The sequence below is a fragment of the Battus philenor genome, unplaced genomic scaffold (assembly GCF_028537555.1).
Source record: "Battus philenor isolate CCGP_79_NKW_IND1 unplaced genomic scaffold, ilBatPhil1.0.hap1 SCAF_10, whole genome shotgun sequence".
NCBI lineage: Eukaryota > Metazoa > Arthropoda > Insecta > Lepidoptera > Papilionidae > Battus > Battus philenor.
Genome location: NW_027181662.1, coordinates 2770578 through 2789297, shown reverse-complemented (window position 1 = coordinate 2789297; position 18720 = coordinate 2770578). Strand labels below are relative to the sequence as shown.

At 33.5% G+C, this 18720-nt stretch overlaps 1 protein-coding gene across 1 annotated transcript; it reads right to left on the bottom strand.

The window, feature by feature from the left end:
- Positions 1-453: 453 nt before the first annotated feature.
- LOC137926384 (cathepsin F-like) lies at positions 454-15008 on the bottom strand. Its single transcript, XM_068769989.1, has 6 exons — positions 14910-15008; positions 7123-7255; positions 6767-6890; positions 5097-5284; positions 3561-3677; positions 454-602 (listed from the first exon to the last, which is right to left on the bottom strand). The coding sequence occupies exons 1-6, from the start codon at positions 15006-15008 to the stop codon at positions 454-456; spliced, it is 810 nt and encodes a 269-aa protein (XP_068626090.1).
- Positions 15009-18720: the final 3712 nt, after the last annotated feature.

Here is an 18720-nt window from a genome sequence, read left to right as displayed (position 1 = left end):
AAAACAAGCTTTTAAAAACAAGAACAAAGTGATAAACATAAAGGCCAAAACTCAGCACAATATGTGCCATCCAAGCTCTCATGGTTACTAGATATTACTCTCTTGTAGATCAGGCTTTTGTATCTGCTAATCACTCAACACGTGTGACTCGGTGTTTGGCACTAATCGGTGTAACAATATTCTTGAGGATGCCCCGTAGAGGGGTGAAACACGTGTTGAGTGATTTAACGGCGGTAGTTGTGTAATTCGCATCGTTTGCGGCATGCGCATTTATCAGCGGGCTGGCGGGCGGTGCACTTTATTGCACGACTACTGCTACATAGCGGAAGTGGCTTTATATTGGTCCTTATCTAAAATAAATTATTAGGTTGTATTGTCAGGTAGTAAACAAAAACGTTCATCTTATGTATGAAGAAATAAAGACTGAACGCCAAATGAATCTATTTATTTTTCTTATTTGACAAAAGCAAAAGAAACATCGCTGGCTATACCGCACGCATTCCTACCACGAACCAGATAATAAAATCCATTGTCGCCCCATTTCGTTCCCCACGAGTTCTTAATGATCCAGTATGGTGTGGTTTTTCCAGTGTCCGGTGCAACTGTTGAAAAAAAAATTAAAATATATAAGGTATAAAAGTTAGGCGGTCATAAAAATTTAAATTATGTAATATTCGTTTTGATATTGTTAAAAGTGAGCATGGATATTTATTTGAATGATTTAATTAATGCGAATTTGAACTGGTTGGAATCGAAACTGGTTCACTTTAGAGAAGTCATTTGCTTGCCTTGTGTTTGGACTCTCCTACTACGCTTACCGGTTGGTTGTTTCCTCTCCAGGACCTATTGGAAACTTATAGGAGAGATCTATTTTTGGACGACTTATAACTAAGACGATGATTATGATGAAAGCTAATTTTACTTGTAACTTTTATAAGCTTAGATTGAGAGAAATATTTCGGAGATCAATTCCAGTCAGATCGATAATTTTAATATTTAACATATTCCACCTAAACAGTATAGCAATGTTAAAAGGATTCATACAAAGCGCTCCTGATACTCCTACGACGAGTCCTTAATTTACTAATTCGACCGAAGCTTATAATATTCTTTATTATCTCGTATTGAAGTGTCATTGCATAGTAGTGATACATTCAAATGAAATATGGGGAGTTGCCGACATTACTCCCTTCCAAAAGACCGTTTTATGGCTGCAAATTTCACTCTGCGATCTGAACTGGTCTGTCTGATCGCAATGACATGTAACGTCAATGCGAGATTAAATAAGAATTGGTCGAATTGATTAATTTAGCTCTCTACATTGCTGCCCCAGTTCCATACCATGTGACTCACATTAAAACATTTCGCTCGCAAAAATCCGGGGACGATTCCGTGAGGATATTTACTTCATCCATTCATTGATGATTCATGATCAACTGATCTTTGAATCTTTAGTCATTCATTCTTAATCATTCATTATCTTCATTTCAGCGGAAACATTTCTAAACATAAGTCTAATCCATTGATTTACAATAGTAGGGGAGAGTAGGGTAATGAGAGTCAGTGGGTAATGAGAATCACCCACACATCCACAAAACAGTACACGAGAGCGACTCGTAAATGAGGTCCTCTACCCTGCCCTGGCCCCCAGGCGTTGCCTCGAAAGTCTCGCACCAGTTGGCACCCGCACTTCTGAGATATGGCAGTATTTTGTTTTTTCGCTCCGCTGATCTAATTTTTCGTCAATGTAAATTAAAAGGTAAGTGTCGAATAATTTGCAGTATACGATTAAGACATTCACACGTGCTTAGTTAGACATTCAAAATTGTGATGTGCAGTTCTTAGCGTGTTAATATGTTACAGTTTTATTTTCATTCATTTTTTTTCTAATTTGTGTAGAAGTGGGTAATGAGAGTCGGGTGACTCCCATTTCCCACGAATGATCATGTATCGAAAGAATCATAATCATCAGTTCCGAGCACATCAAAAGAACTTCATCCCATAGTACCGAGCACACCAAAACAGTCAGTGTCTGCGATTAACTCATCAGATCCTAGCACTTCAAGTCAAATTACATTGCATGATTTAATCAAGTTACCAGAGAAGACACGTATTATTAATACAAGACAATGCCGAAAAAAACAACATGCAACACTTTTAACTTCAACGCCATTGAAAGAAAACCTTGTAGAAAAAGAAAATAAGAAAGAAAAGAAAAAAGGAGAAACACAGAAAGAAAATAATAAATGGAAAGGTAAAGGTCAGGGGAAAAAAGTAAAGTAGTGAAGAAGACTCATGAAAAGGTAAAGCGTCAAATACTTCAAGAATCGAATGAAACCTCTGTATCTGATGTTGGTACTAACGATTTGTGCCAGCATGATGTGGATGATGAGCTAAAAGATGTGGGAAACAAGTGCCCAGTGTGCAACGATTTCGGCAGAAACAATGAGATATAGTTCAGATGTACCTCATGTGGTCTATGGGCTCACTCGGAATGCACTGGGTGGGACTCAGCTCAAGGTTATGTCTGTGATATGTGCTAGATTTTCATTGACTTTGATTGCCCCCAGGGTGACCACCATTACCCGCATATCGGTGCAATGGGAGTCAAATCTTTTTTTTTAAAACTTGAATAATTTTCAAAGTTGATTGCCAAAGTGATTGAAACTGATCTCAATTGATAGTATATTAGTTATATTATATTTAAAGGCGGTTGCAATAAATATTTTGTTATATAATTAATTTTTATTTGATTTCTCGCTTAAGTGACCCCCATTACCCTGTTTTACCCTACCGGTTGAAAGTTGTCTGTGTTCAACGTATTCCTAGCACCTTAATAATGCAGTTCTTGTATGTCCATTACAAAATCTCAAGGATTTTGGCACAGCGCGGGCGAAGTGAGGTTCTGAGATTTGAGGATCCCTCCTTGCCTCGCCTTTGGTCCATGCAGCCGTCCCAAGCCGCATACATATAACATAAACACTATTCAGTCTTATTCGGGTAGAGTGCTTTACTACATACGAATAACTTCATGCAACTGGTACGCGCCTTTGTTATTATTAAGTTTTTAAGTTTACGGACCCTTCCACTCTGATGAAGCTGTAAAAGCTCTCGGGCTAACAGCATCAACTTCAACCGAGGATAAGTAAGGCTTCATTTATCTACGGATCCTCATTCCTGATCCCAGCCGTGACTTATAGAGCCTATAAATGAGTAAAGTAAAGTAAAGTTTCACTCTGCACTGGACAATAAACTACTACAGCGTTGGCTTTCATTAATGGTATTGAAAGATTGTTCAAAAGATTTGCTATATCTTCAGCTCTGGTAGTGATGTGTGCCGCAAGTCCATATCAGCAACTTTATCTTGTTCTTTTATAAGTTTTATCACTATCATCATCATTTCAACTGTGTCCATCACCATTTCTGTCATTCCAGTCATCCACAGCTGGACATATGATCTTCAGAAATTTCTAAAAATACCATTTGGAAGCGGCTCAGGTGGTTGCTTTGTATAACAAACGTAATATCGAATAGTGACAAAGATAGAAAATATTACTTACTGTACGCACTGTATCCAACAATAAGAACGGCATGGTTGAGATGAGAAGGCGAGCAAGAATCATCTGTCGGTTCATCTATACCGTTCGTGTAGGTTTCCATAGATTTAGAATTAATTGCTAAAAAAATGGGTTAAAAATTTAGTTTTGTACTATGATGTATACTTCACTGTTTATATACGTATTAGGCTAATTTCCATTAAAGCATATTGTTACAAAGCACGAGTTACAGAACCCTCTAAATAATAAACACGGAACCCTAGGATCAAGAAGTGCTGTAAAGAGACGTGACCTTGAAGTTATTTATAGATTTTTGTGTGCGATTCTCGGAAATTCTAACAGAGTACTATCGCGAACTTACTAGAACCTTCTCCGTAGTATAAATAGGTGCATTCCCCAGGTCGATAGTTCAGTTTTGTTTTTCGAGTTATAGGATTAAGATCTACAATCAGTGATACAAAGTGACTATTTGGTAAGCTGTTTTGACAATGATTTCTTAAGCGATTTGAAAGAGTAGTTTGGACTAAGGGAAAGTATACTTTGTGTTAAAGTAGGGTGACCATCTGATTTGTGAATAAAATACTCCTTGTGAACCAGTGGCGTTTCATTTCGAGTCAGAGCACATAGTACGTAACAATATTATGATTAAAAAAAAATGAAATCGCCGAATATCCTTACGAGTAGTGTATGCCAAATGAGCACACAACACAGTCTCTACCAATCTGCGCTAGCTGTGCGACTGTGACAGGTGTCTGTGTAAAAGAGAGATCCGACTGCGAATATTACGCGCATTCTGAACGCTCGCGTCAGCGGACTCGACGAGTCGCTGCTACATTCGGATGTCATAGGAACACACACTTGTAAAGGATGGTTGGTTATAGGTCTAAAAGCTGTAAACGGTGTATGTATAGGTCATTTATGGTCAATAAGTATATAAAAATCAATAGTTTTAGAAATAATAAATGACATAATAATAATATAATAGAAAAAGGAATTTTTAAAATTAGGATTATTACATATAAGAAGTATAATAATAATAAATTTTATTTCAGAATCTAGTGAGTAAATAGAATATAAGTAAGTTAGTAACAAAATTTACTTAAAGGCTATATTAGTTATGGAATATTATATCATACAATTTAAGTACAAAACTAATTTAAAAAAAGTCGCTTAATGTAAAAACTTACTTAAGATATATTTTTTTAATAGTAGTGTTTATTTTATTATTCACACTCTTATGTACGTGTATCCAGTGGTATTATTGTTCACTATATGTTTCTGCAGTACTGTCAAAAGTTACTGTCTAGACGTATTCTATATAGAGAAATATAATTACTGTCACATATTTAAGAGTGATCACTTTATACTAGTGTAGTAGTAGTGTAGTAGTGTAGTACTTTTAGTGATACGTTATTGAAATAAGTTGTTAAAACTTTAAAGTTTATGGCTGACAAATGTACTATATTTTCACTAGTTAAATGCTATTTCACTAATAATAAATCGAACTGTATAAAATTTGTAAAGAAAAATATACTTTACCAGCAGTTAGTGGTCCGTATAAATAGAGATACTGAACCATTACATCTTCATCTGAATAGACCCGTCTAAACCCAATCACTGGAATAAGTGCAGCATCGCGTGTTCCATGTCTGCAAGCTTCTTTTTCCTCAGCGTATGGATAATAATCATCTTCTTGAAGTACACCGCCCAGATCTGTTACGATATGCCTGAAATAATACTAGTAATTAGATAACAGCCTATATAAGACGCGATGGTTAGTTTTTTATAGATTAAATTTAAGTGTGTAATTCAAAATAAAGCGATGAAAAAAAGTACGAAGAATGAAAAGTCGATATAAGCTGAAAAAATATATATATCCGGAAAGTGTCGTCTCTGTTGACATATCTTACAGAAAAACAATTGATTTTTTCCCGCTCTGGCATTGAAAATTTGTATACTAAATCGAAAAAGATTTTTGATAACGAAAGTGAATATATTGTCGATAAGAAATAAAAAAAAACTTGTTAAAAATGTAGTCGTGTAAATTTAACTTAAGAAAGCGACATTATTTTCCAGTCCCCCTATAGGTTGTAAAAATCAAGAACAGAAAAGAAGAATTATAAAGTATGGACTTCCAAACTTGCTTCCTATGTCATAGTACTGTATCATTATAAGTTCCAGATTCTCTTTATTCTCTTTTTTATGCTCTTCTTTTATTAATTTTTAGAAATCTTCTTAATTTCCCTTATTCCTTTATTACCGACTTTGATTCTTTAATAGTTTTTGTTTGATCTAACCATGAAAAAAATCCTCTGAATTTAGTCCTATTCGCTCTTTCACAATCCATATTAAATTGGTTTATGACGTCATCTTTCTTTCTTCTAATATGAATCTATTTTGGCGGTATTGTAGTTCGTATAGATTTTCATTAAACTTCATTAATAGAATTAACGGGTCAAATTTTCAGAGGAATATTAGCAAAATTAACAAATTTAATTATCCAAAAAACTTGTGGAAGCACACATGTCTAAATTAAATAAATGCGGCGTGTATTCCCACTAGGTGGACCTAGGTGGATGCTAACAGCGCAGGATCGGTCATCTTGGCCTTGTGCCTTGCAGTGGGCGTCCATCGGATGAAAAGAAGAAGGGAAGTTAGATTTAAGTTGTTCAATAACATTTATTATTCGTCTGATGATTGAAAGTGTGTTGAATTAGTGTTCTCAGTAACTTTCTTTATCAGCGGAAAGGCGCCCACTGCAAGGCACAGATCTCGCCCATATCTATGAAGGATATACCATAATCATCAGGCAGGGTTGGTAATCGCTCTATGATATTAGTACGCAGAAGACACTGTTGCCTATTCTCTTCAAAATTGTTTGTGAACAATAGCAATCCTAGATAATTAACACCCAGTGACCTATGATCGCAATTGTCATTACTCTACCGCAGGGATAGCACTGTTTTTGCACGGCATTGTTTGCCGCATAGGCATTTATCAGCGGGCGGTGCACTTTGTTGCACGACTACCACTGCATGTGCGGAAGAGGCTAAATATTGGTCCTTTTCTTATTTAGGATGGATTTCCGCAAGGTAACGCCTGATTCCAATTAAATATAAAAGGTTTTTGTTGAATTTCATACTAGTTGAAACTGCTACTACAACTAGGATACTAGTTTTGTTGAGAAAATTGTAAATTTGTATACGTACGCAAATGTTTTTATTAAAGAAGTGTTGCCACATCCATTGCTGTTTGGTAAGCAATCGATGAGATATTGTTCTGATAATATTTGATTTTGATTTAGTTGTATAAGTCTATGGCTTTCTATGTTCGCTGTAAAAGAATTAATTTTAATTTTTTAAATATGGCATATAGTTTACTTTAAATTTGAAATGTAATTGAGATAGAAATTATATTTAAAGAATACAAAACACTTGATAATTTATACAAGAATCATAAATTATTTCAGAAATTTGGTAGAAATTCTCAAGATGACACTTGTGTAATTATTTTCTACCAAATTACCAAAAAATTATACAGTGTTAATAATCAATAGAGAAATTACCAATAACACTGAAGGCCCAACATGCATTACAACGATTTTGATTTTTCACAGGGGACACTTTTCCGTTGGCTCTCCAATCAAAATTTGAAGGTATCTGCTTTAATTTATGAAAACCTTTATTGTAAGACACGCCCTGTTTGATGAATTTGATATTTCGAAAATTATCACCGATAAACCATGTGCTGGCAACAGAAATGCATAAAGATATTATAAAATATAAAATATAAGTCGAACACATTTTGCAACGATACATTTTGAAGTATTAAAAATAATAGAACTACTTTATATTTATAGTTGCAAAAGTTAATAGATTTTTTAAATTACAAGAACATACTTAAATAACAATAAACCGTCTTTATATTTTGCTATGGAATGCACATTAAAATCGCAGTTGATAATTACTGGGTTTGGTTAAAAATGAAACGTATAATAATGTAACATTTTATTTAAAAAGACACGATTTTATAGGTATTTTAGTTAACTAACAAAGGGCATATGGAGTCCGAGACCTTTATCTACTAGCTGCCTTTTGGGACCCCTATTATCTACTAGCTGCCTTTTGAGATTTCTATTATCTACTAGCTGTCTTTTTAGACTCCTATTATCTACTAGCTGTCTTTTTAGACTCCTATTATCTACTAGCTGTCTTTTTAGACTCCTATTATCTACAAGCTGCCTTTTGAGACTCCTATTATCTACGAGCTGCCTTTTGTGACTCCTATTATCTACTAGCTGCCTTTTGGGACCCCTATTATCTACTAGCTGCCTTTTGGGACTTCTATTATAAACTAGCTGCCTTTTGAGACTCCTATTATCTACTAGCTGCCTTTTTGGACTCCTATTATCTACTAGCTGCCTTTTGTGACTCCTATTATCTACTAGCTGTCCTTTGAGACACCTATTATGTACTAGCTGCTCCGACAGATTATACTTTCTAAAGTTTTTTGCCTATAACATTAGAAATCTTTATTTATTGATAAAATGTAAAATCAAAGTAGTAATTTTGTGAGATAATGGCCAATGCAACACTTAAAGTTAAAAATGAATTTACAGCGCATGAACCGAACTAAAGTTTAAAGCGTTAAAAGTCAATGCGCCATGTTGTAAATGGGTAAATTCACAAAATTTAAATAAATTTTTGTCTGTGTAATTCTTGATTTTTTTAAAATAAAAAATATGACTATAAAAGGTAAAGTCGTCCTCTCTCTTTCACACACTTGGCAATGTGTTTTGGGGTAAAAATCGTAGTAAATCATTTTATTATTCAAATGCATTTAAGAAATATTATAAAAATACTATTTTTTATAAACTTATAAAGTACAATTTTTTCAAATTATTTAATTTTAAATTGTTATGGTAATATACTACTACTACTAAATTTACACAAATAAGCCGCATTCAGTGATATTCCGTCTACGTCGTTGTCTATCTGTCGTAATCGAGTGTCTAGTGGGGGCCTATCTACGCCAGTCTATCAGCTCGTGAATGCCACTGAAGAATCTTGAGAAGATATGTTAACCCATAAACAGTGGTAAAAATACACCAATACCTCACTTTACGTCCTGGCTACGTTCCAAAAAAAAACACGATGCAAGTTGAAACGCCGCAAAATGAATTAAGATTTTCTATAGCAAACCAGGTAGAGATCGAAGATAGATTCCAGGGTTACGAAAATACTACTTTTAAAAAACGAAATTGAACAAAGTAAACATTTAAAAAACAAAAATAATATAACTCTGTCAATAAACAAATTGGAATAATATTTACCTTTTTTGTAACTAAAAACAGCACGTAAAAATTTATATAAATTTATTATGCTCTTTTTAAAAAAGCACAATACTACGTAATTGATACTGAACTAAAAATTTGAAAAACAAAGTGAAAATATAACTGTATTCAAATTGCGTTGTTTTTAGTTAAAAAGGGAATCAATTAGTTTTGATTGCATGGCGCTATTAGAAACAAAAGTGTTGCCATCTTTTAAAAAAAGAATATTTCAATAAAATTAAATACTCGAACTCAAAACAACGCAACCTCGCAAATCTAACGACGCACAATGAAAATTAGTACTAATTAAGCAGCGACGCAACTTCGAAAAAAACGCAAAACGAAACGCAAAGCGAGGTATTGGTGTAAATAAAGTTTATTCATAATTAGAATTAGAAAAATTACAATCGAATGCAATTAAAAACTGTGCCCCAACAAGATTGAGTTATCAGTAACAAAAAATGAGAAAAAAAAAATTCCTCATCGACAACTTAGACATGACGTCGTCCAAAATTTCAGGCTCGCAATAAAAAAGTTACGAACAATAAAATTTCAAATCAGCAGACTGGCCGCTGCGAATGTTTCATAACCAACTTCTTGATATTCTGGAAGTCTGCATAAAGTTTTAATTGATCAATTTAACTTGATAGTCACACTTTTGAACGGATATTAGAGTTTTCATTGTTCTATTTGAACTTTATTAACTGTGTTATTACGACGGTTAGAGAACATTTTAATCGTTCTTACTTACCTGTATGTTACTTTAGGATCGAATAGTTTCTTCACAGCAAAGGAAGTCCTGAGGTTTATTCTAAAGATATAAAGAAACACCTGTATCATTTGGGACAGGGACCTTGATTTTCAGTTTTTTTGTTATTTTTCTTTTTTTATCCGTCACGGTATCTTCTTTCTTTGTTTTCATTTTTTTTATGCATAGCATTGCCTTCCATGCTTCGCCATATTATTTACAATATAACATTTTGTTTTTATATCCTTCTATATATTATCTTTTACAAGTCATTTATTTAGAATTATATAAATTTAATATGTTTTCTTTCTGTATATCATTTATTGATATATTCCTATTTATTTTCATTGCCTGATGTTAATTTTTATTTATTTTATTACCTATTATAATTTTTGCATGTTGCTAGAAATTGTGACCGTATCCTGCATCCTTCGTTAGAGAGGCAATGGCTATTATGACTCCTAACTCTATTTCAAGATGTGGTCTTATGTCAAAAAATAGGTGATAGTAAGCGAATGCGTGCACTACGTTCTCGTCCACCGCTGGGCCACGCATACACGAGGGACTCTCTTTGAGTTTATACTTGTGCAGGTACTCCGTGAATTCCCCGTGCAATATTTTTCCAGTTTAGCTAGTTAACAGCGTCGATATCTTAAATTACTTTTAGGCTGCGCTCTAGAAAACCGAAGAACTTAACAATCCTTCTCTTGATATGGACTAATCTACTATGCCGATCCATTGCAGTTTAATAAAAACATCTTTTAAATAATTCATTCTTCTGAAAAAACCCACCACTGCAGTTGCTATGTTATAAATCGATGGGATGGCGAAGAGACTCAGTTTTAAAGCGTTCGCTGTAAAAAAGATAAAAACTAGAGAATATTAAGTAAGAAAAGGACTAATATATGGCTACTTCCGATATGTAGCAGTAGTCGTGCAACAAAGTGCACCGCCCACCAGTCCGCTAATAAATGCGCATGCGCAAACAATGCGAATTACACAAATGCCATCGTTAAATCACTCAACACGTGTTTCACCCCTCCACGGGGCATCAGGAGTGATGTTACACCGATTAGTGCCAAACACAGAGTATCTGTGAGAAACACATAGGGTGCGTGAACACTGCATGTGCGGAAGTGGCTAAATATTGGTCCTTTTCTTACTTAGGATGGATTTCCGCAAAATAACGCCTGATTCCATTAAATAAGAGAAAATTGTTTAATACAATTCCCGTTTTTAAGGCCCCGCGTTCCCCTATTTTTTAACATAGGTACCTAGATTACAAATAATTTTCCATCTTTTTTTTTACTTTTTCACTCTCTTTTCCATTATAGTTTCTTCCTATCTACCTTCTTTGATCCTTAAAATTCCTTTTCACAGCATTCGTTTATATTACATTTACTTTTTGAGACGAGAATAAGAGAAGTCGCTGATGTTGAAACTCTCCTAGTTTAGTTCAGCTATTTTCACAATATAAGGTATATTTATGGCATACTACGGTAGGGCATTGCTATTGTTTTGTTTAGGTTCATCTACGATATTATATAATTAAATTATATTGGATACATCTAAAATCTGTGAACAAGTTATAAATTAATTTGCGAATTATCTGTAGCGGTATGTTTAATAATCAAAGGTTGATTACGGTTTTCTAAAACAACTGTTCTATGCTACAACAAATGATTGGATTACATTTGAACAGTGAATACAAAGGATTCCGAAGTCTTTGTATTTAATGTTTATAATGTAACAACTAAATATTTAATTTTCATTAAAAAAACCCACCATAAACTTGTCACGTGTCGACGAGCAATAGAGAAGCATGGTGGTAAAGAAAGAGATAGAGAAAGAATTATTGACATCAGGAAAAGGACCAGGATACAAGACGCTACCATAAAAAATAGACTTAAATGAAAGTGGTCAGGATATGTGATAAGACGGAAGGACAAGTGGAGCAAAATAGTTACACAGTGGTATCCGAAAGAAGTAAAAAGAGAAAGAGGCAGACAAACAAAAACATGGGACGATGATATGAGGAAAGTTGCAGGAGTAACATGGAGCAGAATGGTCAGAGATAAAGTGGAATGGAGTAGGTTGGAACGAAATAACAAAACACCAAATATGTGGAAAAAAATGAATTCAGTTAATATATATATATATATATATATATATATATATATATATATATATATATATATATATATATATGAGTAGTATTAAATAAACATTATTGTACATTTCAAGTCCGAATAAAAGGCTTTATTATCATAATTTAACAGCTTTGTAGAAGCAACGGTACTGGATAATAATATTCAGTTATGTTAATAACAATGTAAAACATCTTTTTATTCGTTGAAATGTGTAACGAAAAAGTTTTAAGATGTTGTTTACGTAAAACGAATCAGGGATGTGGATATCTGTCATTGAACGAATGTATAAAGTTCAGTAGATTGGTAATTTGATGGCGTTTTAAGGCGCATCAAGCGTAGCGTAGAACGACACCCGCAAATCAGGTTGCTTCCGACAGTTGGCTAGAAGCAAGCTGCATTTAAACACTGAAATAATTAGCAATTTAATTATATTTTGTGTAAAATTTTAATCTAAGTGGACGAGGGGAAATAATTATAAAACTATTGTACGTGGGTGTGCTTGTTATTTTTCTTGAAATGGCCCCGCTATTGGCGGCCTCTTGTACCCCTAACTTAAACTTAAACCTTATGGGTAGAGACTATTATTTCTTTTTAATAATTTTATCACTTACATTTTTATTTTTGAGATTTTCTTTCATGCATCTTAAGATCTTTCATTCATTCCTTACATTCTACATTTCATCTGTCTTGCCCTTTCATTCCATTTTCCTTCTTTTTCGATGCCTTTCGTCCATCACCTTGTTCCTCAGTGTTTTACATTTTTTTATTATTTTACATAATTTATTTATATTATTATTATTTTGCTCGTTTTATTTTACTTACGTTTTTGCTAGATTATTGATTTCTTTTTATTATGTTTATCACAATTTTTCGACATAGCCTAAGAATCTCTGGTCGCATCTCATTATTCTCGATAAGCGAGGCTATAGCTTCCTCGTGGATCTTAGTGCCGGCATTCCGAGCCGACTCGGAGTCCTCCGATCGCGTACAACGATGTGCTTGTTACCGAGGTATATGAGGTGTGAGATGAATAAGATGCAATTGACAAGAGGCACACGAAACATTTGAGTATAGATAGATCTCAGGATAGACATATTATAACTGTCTTAATCAATGTGATGGGTAAATTGATATAGTACGTTTTCCTATTTGACATTGATCTGGGGTTGACAAACAGAGATTTAATTATTTATTTATTTGTAATACTTATTGTTTTCTTGACGTCTAACCGTCAAATCAAGATGGAAAGTCACGAGAAATATAGTGTGAAAAGATTGTGACGCTGCTACGAATAAAATAAAAACTTATGTTCAGGACCAGGGCCTTTATTGACTGTCAATCCTTCATATACACATTTTATGTGGAGAAGGTATTACATATATAAGAATAAATAACAAGTACTACAATATCATATTTTAGAGGCCAACCCAGTGCTAATTACCATCTTTTTAAATGCCGACAGCCATTTCTTATTACTTTTGTACAAAAATGTTTGTAAAACAAATTCCTTAGAAAAAAGACAGCTTTGTAACGTCGACGCTGTTACAACAGTTAGTGAGATATGGGTTCAGATTGTCGCACAGAACTTTTGGACTATTGGCATATCGCTTTTCATTGTGACGTTTTTTCTTTTTATTTATTTTTTTCCAACGAAACACTGCCGGGGACCGATAGCTTTACACGGTGACGTATCAGTACAATACGTCACAATTCTTTAGGAAAGCGAAAAAAAATCGCAAACGGAATTTATGGTACGAACGTATGTACACCTTTTTTATTTCAAGCTACCTAGGAAAAAAAATGTTAATGCTTGTAAATACAGTCATGATATTCTTTTCACTTTTGTTTGGAATCCGTGGAGTGTGATGAAACAAGGCTCAACCTCTTCCGACATCTTTTTCAAACATCCTGTATAAAATAATCACTCTGAAGCTCTATTGGAATACGACAGGCCAGTGATTTTTGGCAGTACAAAGTTGGAAGAGACAGATAGTAAACTAAAATTAATTTTAAAATATAGTAATACGAATTTTAAAAACACACTTTCTTACTAATTTTGATATATTATTATTTGTGAACCATTGCAATGGAAAATAACCCATACTTATACTACTACAAAGTTTATACACATATTAATCACCCAGTATAATACAGAAATTATTATATTAAGGTTTATTAAGTTAGTGGTAATGCCTAGGATTGTATAAAAACGGTTCTGTATTGAAAAATCAAATCAAAAGATACTGTAACTTATTATAAAATTTATTACAAGAAAAAACATATAAAACACTATAAAGTTAATCAAAATTAATAAACTTAAAAATATTCAACGAATTAGTATCAGACGACGATACGTAATCTGTAATGGCGTCTGGTAAGTCGGCGAAATGTAAAAGCAGTTCCCGACTTTAATTCTCCGCTATACTGTGGTGCTACTTAATTTTGTCGCATAACATTTCTCTTTTATGTTCTTAAAAGTTTGTCATACACTGCAATTTAGATTCTTAATAATATATGAATATCGCAATTTGAATCTCTTTTACATTTAGTTATTTAACTAAATTAAGTATAATGAATAGAATTTCGCATAATTTCATGTCATAAACACAGCACAAAGGAAATTCATAAAATATGCATTTCTTTGAAATAACAGAGAACTTGTTCGGATATTATGTACGTTCATTTCCTTTTATATTACCAGCGTGTTGTTCATTTTATTGTTAGCAAGCGACAGATGTAAATTTATTTTCAGTGGATATAACGAACGGAGCTATACTAGTGGTTTGTTTGTGACTCCTGAGGTCTGGAATTCTTCTCCTAGAAATCTCACTGTTTATTGTATAGAAATATTTTATTGTGATATCCGCCATTTATGTTTTGGCTCTCTTGGTGGAAACATAGCCTGAATGAAAACAAGTGTTCTTAGCGTAGGAACTGTATACGGCACATGTATTTATTTAAAAGTGATGGCTTTACTTGAAGGTATATCATTTGAAGATGAAAGTCTTCAACCAATGGGTGTTGCCGGTGATGACATTAGGATCTGAAACATAGTCACTTACAATGGACCCTGTAAGGAAGCCCAAGGTCACCTAGAGAGCTTGCTCGTGCGACCAGTGCACAAGCTGGTAGACGCGGCATGGATAAGCGCGCACTAGCTGGACCGACGACATTATGAAGGTCAGGAAGCTGGTGGAAGCAGGCAGCGCAGAACCAGCCATCGTAGTGATCTTTGGGGGAGAGAGAGAAGAAGAAGATGGCGTTATTCATTGATTAAATGCAAGCAAGTTAAACGAGGACGAATTCCAAGCGAAATATCTAACGTGAAAAATTCGCATTCTTAATCTAATATATAAAATTCTCGTGTCACAGTGTTCGAACTTGAACTCCTCCGAAACGGCTTGACCGATTTTTATCAAATTTTACATGAGTATTCAGTATGTCTGAGAATCGGCTACTATCTATTTTCCATACCCCTAAGTGAAAAGGGTGGTCCACCCCTAAATTTTATTTTTAATTTTTTAGACATTTTTTTGGTTTTTATTTTATTATAATACAGCATACAAAAATACATACAAACCTAAATTTTCACCCCTCTACGATCAACCCTTATCTTACATTTGTTAATTAAAAACTTTAATTTTTTTTTGCAAAACAACGTTTGCGGGATCAGCTAGTATTTTATAATATTTTATGAAGTTTCTATTAACTTTTATATTTTTTTACTTAAGATCCTCCTTTAAAGCATCGAGAAAGCTATATAAAAAGATGAACGAAATGAATAAACTCTTCCTCGAGTTGGCGTGTACAAGAGAGATAGGACTCGTTATTTATATATATATATATATATATATCCTTAGTAAGGGTGAATAGAGTCCTAGATTAAATTTGAACTGGGAATATGTAATTGCTAATAGCGTACTACAATGGTTTAGTTGAGGCTTTATATAATAGCCGCTTCACCAAGTCTTGACCGTTAAAGCAGTTTCTAACGATCTTTTATGAGGACATTACGCCACGTTTCCATTACTTTAAACGTGATCAACCATTACAAGCGTCTTCAGGTCAAAATATCTTATGTTTATAGAGTAATTGGTCGTAGATATAAAAGCCTTAATCGATGAATGTATAGCTCATTTGTTATTGTATTGTAGGCTCTCGTTTCAATAATCCTAAACATATATATATATATATATATATATATATATATATATATATATATATTAATACGATGGGGTTACTCGTTTCGAGTCCACTTTCGCATGGCGCGTGGGTTTCACGTCGGAAAACACTGCTGTAGACTTTCTAGTGCAAGTACTTATTAGTCTATCGCATTCCCATCAAAAAATATATCAACGTAAATTTTTTCTCAGTGATAAATTTTTACAGGATGTTTGAAAACAGGTATAACAGCTTTAAAGTTATTTGCTGACAAAGGTGAAAAGGCTATATATTGACATCCTTAAGACTTTTACATCGGTAATCAATCGCTTTGTATATATAAAGTCTCAAACTGTTTATAAGAACGATATTAGGTTATCCAAAAAAGTAGAGATTTTTTTAAAAATACGAGTACAAAGGGTAGTTTGTATAAAGAGAATTAAAAAGAAAAGAGATTATTACGCGAATATATACGGTGGAGAAGGATTCGCAGGGGGGGAGAAGTTTATATATTACAATGCTCCGCTACCCCTTACGACAAAGTATGGTCAAATCGTACACGGCGAAGGACACACTGACTCAAAGGATAGATCCACCTCGAAGACTAGGAAGATCTCTCTTTTTATCTTGTTTTTTTAGTTCTCCTGCCATCTGAGTAACGAATTCGGGCAAAGCAAAAGCTTTGGACTTTGTTAGAGATTTTCAATACCACCATCTGACATCTCACGGAATTTTGTGTAGAATTTTATGATTTTAAAGTGGATTCCTATCTTTTCCCACGCATTTGCCCGTTTATTGAATAGAGTACACAGAGTATAAAGCTGTAATTTCACGCGGCAATAATTTTGACTTACTGCCATACATTTTACACATCGTCAACTGCAAATCCGTATTCAGAAATAGCAATAAATTTGGATTAATATTCATAAATTTTACGGCGTATAGTTGTAAAAAAAACTTTTTTTTCGCGTTTTTCATTTGTTAGTCATGAAAGATGTTATAATAAATGGTAAGAACTATTGACATAAGTCATGTTAAAATTCTGAAAACCAGTTTATTTTTCATACATCCTAAAGGCTTGATATTCAAGATTTATTATAATCTAGGCGGATAATTGATGTTTATACTCTACAAAAAGTCTCTCTACAAAAAAGCCTTGTTTTTTGTAGAGACTTAGTACTTCCAAAACATATTACGAAAAGAACTAAAAAAGATATGAAGCTGAACGAATTCAAAATTATAAAAAAAAAGTTTTGGTTACTTTTGCAGGATTTTTTTTATTTGGATATTATTATTTAATGTTGTTGAATTTATGATGAAATTGTTACGAAAAAACTTTTACCTAACTTTAAAACAACTTCACTATTACAATAAATTCCCATACTTGACGATGAGAGTATCTAAAGTAAATAACACAAATTCTTATTACTAAGTTTAGAATTACGTTGAATTGAATTGCTTGGAAGGTATTGCGGCACAACGGCGGCTTTCTGGGACTTTTAGGATATATTAATGTTTGCCAAGTCGTATCGGTACGGTGCTTTTTTATTGACTATAGTCAAAGACTTTAATCTTTCTCTCGTCTGATTTTAAGTGATGACTAGTGAAGCTTGCCTAGAAGATACCTATTCACTCTTAACCCTTAAATGCATAATGATGTAAAACTGCAACATACCACTTAAACGTAAAATGAGAGAGTAAATCCATAGTGTTGTATATATGCAACATAAGGTTTTTTAAAAAGTAAGTTTAAAAAATATTATATTATTTACATTTTAATTTTTTTTTCCCTGCATTTTAGTGTACTTATCTGCAAGATAAATATTTATTTTAAAAGTATAAATACAAGTCATGCATTTAAGGGTTAACTTGAGGATTCCCAAGTTATAGTTAGCTGGAAAAAGTGACTCCAGTAGGTTGTTCTACTTCTTGGCTGTTCGCACTGTGGAATAAGTATAGGACATAACTTGAAAACAAGACTTTTATGAAGATAATTTTAAGAAAACAAACAAAAGAAACACACGCGTTCGCCGCCTTGCTCGATCTCTCTCTAAGACGATCGATATTTACGAGCATCTACGTCATCGCTGCTTGCGACCACCGACGTCATCGATGCTCACCGACTGTTAGAAATGTTTGCTAAATCGACTATGATATTGTATAATAACTATATGATATATGTTGTAAATACTTTTGTAAATATCACTTTATTGGAGTACAGACAATTATAGTAGATCGAGCGGTAATTAAAAAATAAATTAACTAATAATAAATTAACAAAGAAAAATACATGAGATGCTTGCAAACTTTAACGTCATCGATGCTCGCTGCTAGAACTGATCGTCGCCTGCGCACACGGCTCTGCGCTTTGCACCGTCACCACGTTTATTTTTTGGCCCCCGCTATCGGAGGCCTCTCGTACCCCTAATTAGTTGGGATCAGGGTCTTTGTTTACAAATAAGTTTTTCAGATTTTTCATCTTTATTCTTCACTCAATGTCATACTTCTCAATTTCTTTTATTCTTACCTCATTTCCATCACAATATCTTTCATTTTGTTCTTTCATTCCTTCTTGCTTTAATCGCTTTCCTTCCATCATCTTATTATTCTTAGGTGGCTAAAAACTTTTTTTTAAATTATTTATTGTATTATTAACACATTCTATTTTTTATCACAGTTTTCTTTGGGTTGTGCTTTCTTAATACATTACTACACATTTCTTATTCTATTTTTCCTATTATTAATTGACTAGTTATTTTATGTGCAGTTTAT

What these genes read in the sequence shown, in the direction of transcription:
- LOC137926384 (XM_068769989.1), bottom strand. Translation starts at nt 15,008, where the DNA reads ATGGCTGGTTCTGCGCTGCCTGCTTCCACCAGCTTCCTGACCTTCATA. An exon ending in TCTTTAATAAAAACATTTGC is followed by an intron (nt 5,285 to 6,766) that starts GTACGTATACAA and finishes GTATTATTTCAG; the next exon opens with GCATATCGTAACAGATCTGG. An exon ending in TGTTGGATACAGTGCGTACA is followed by an intron (nt 603 to 3,560) that starts GTAAGTAATATT and finishes TTTTTTCAACAG; the next exon opens with TTGCACCGGACACTGGAAAA.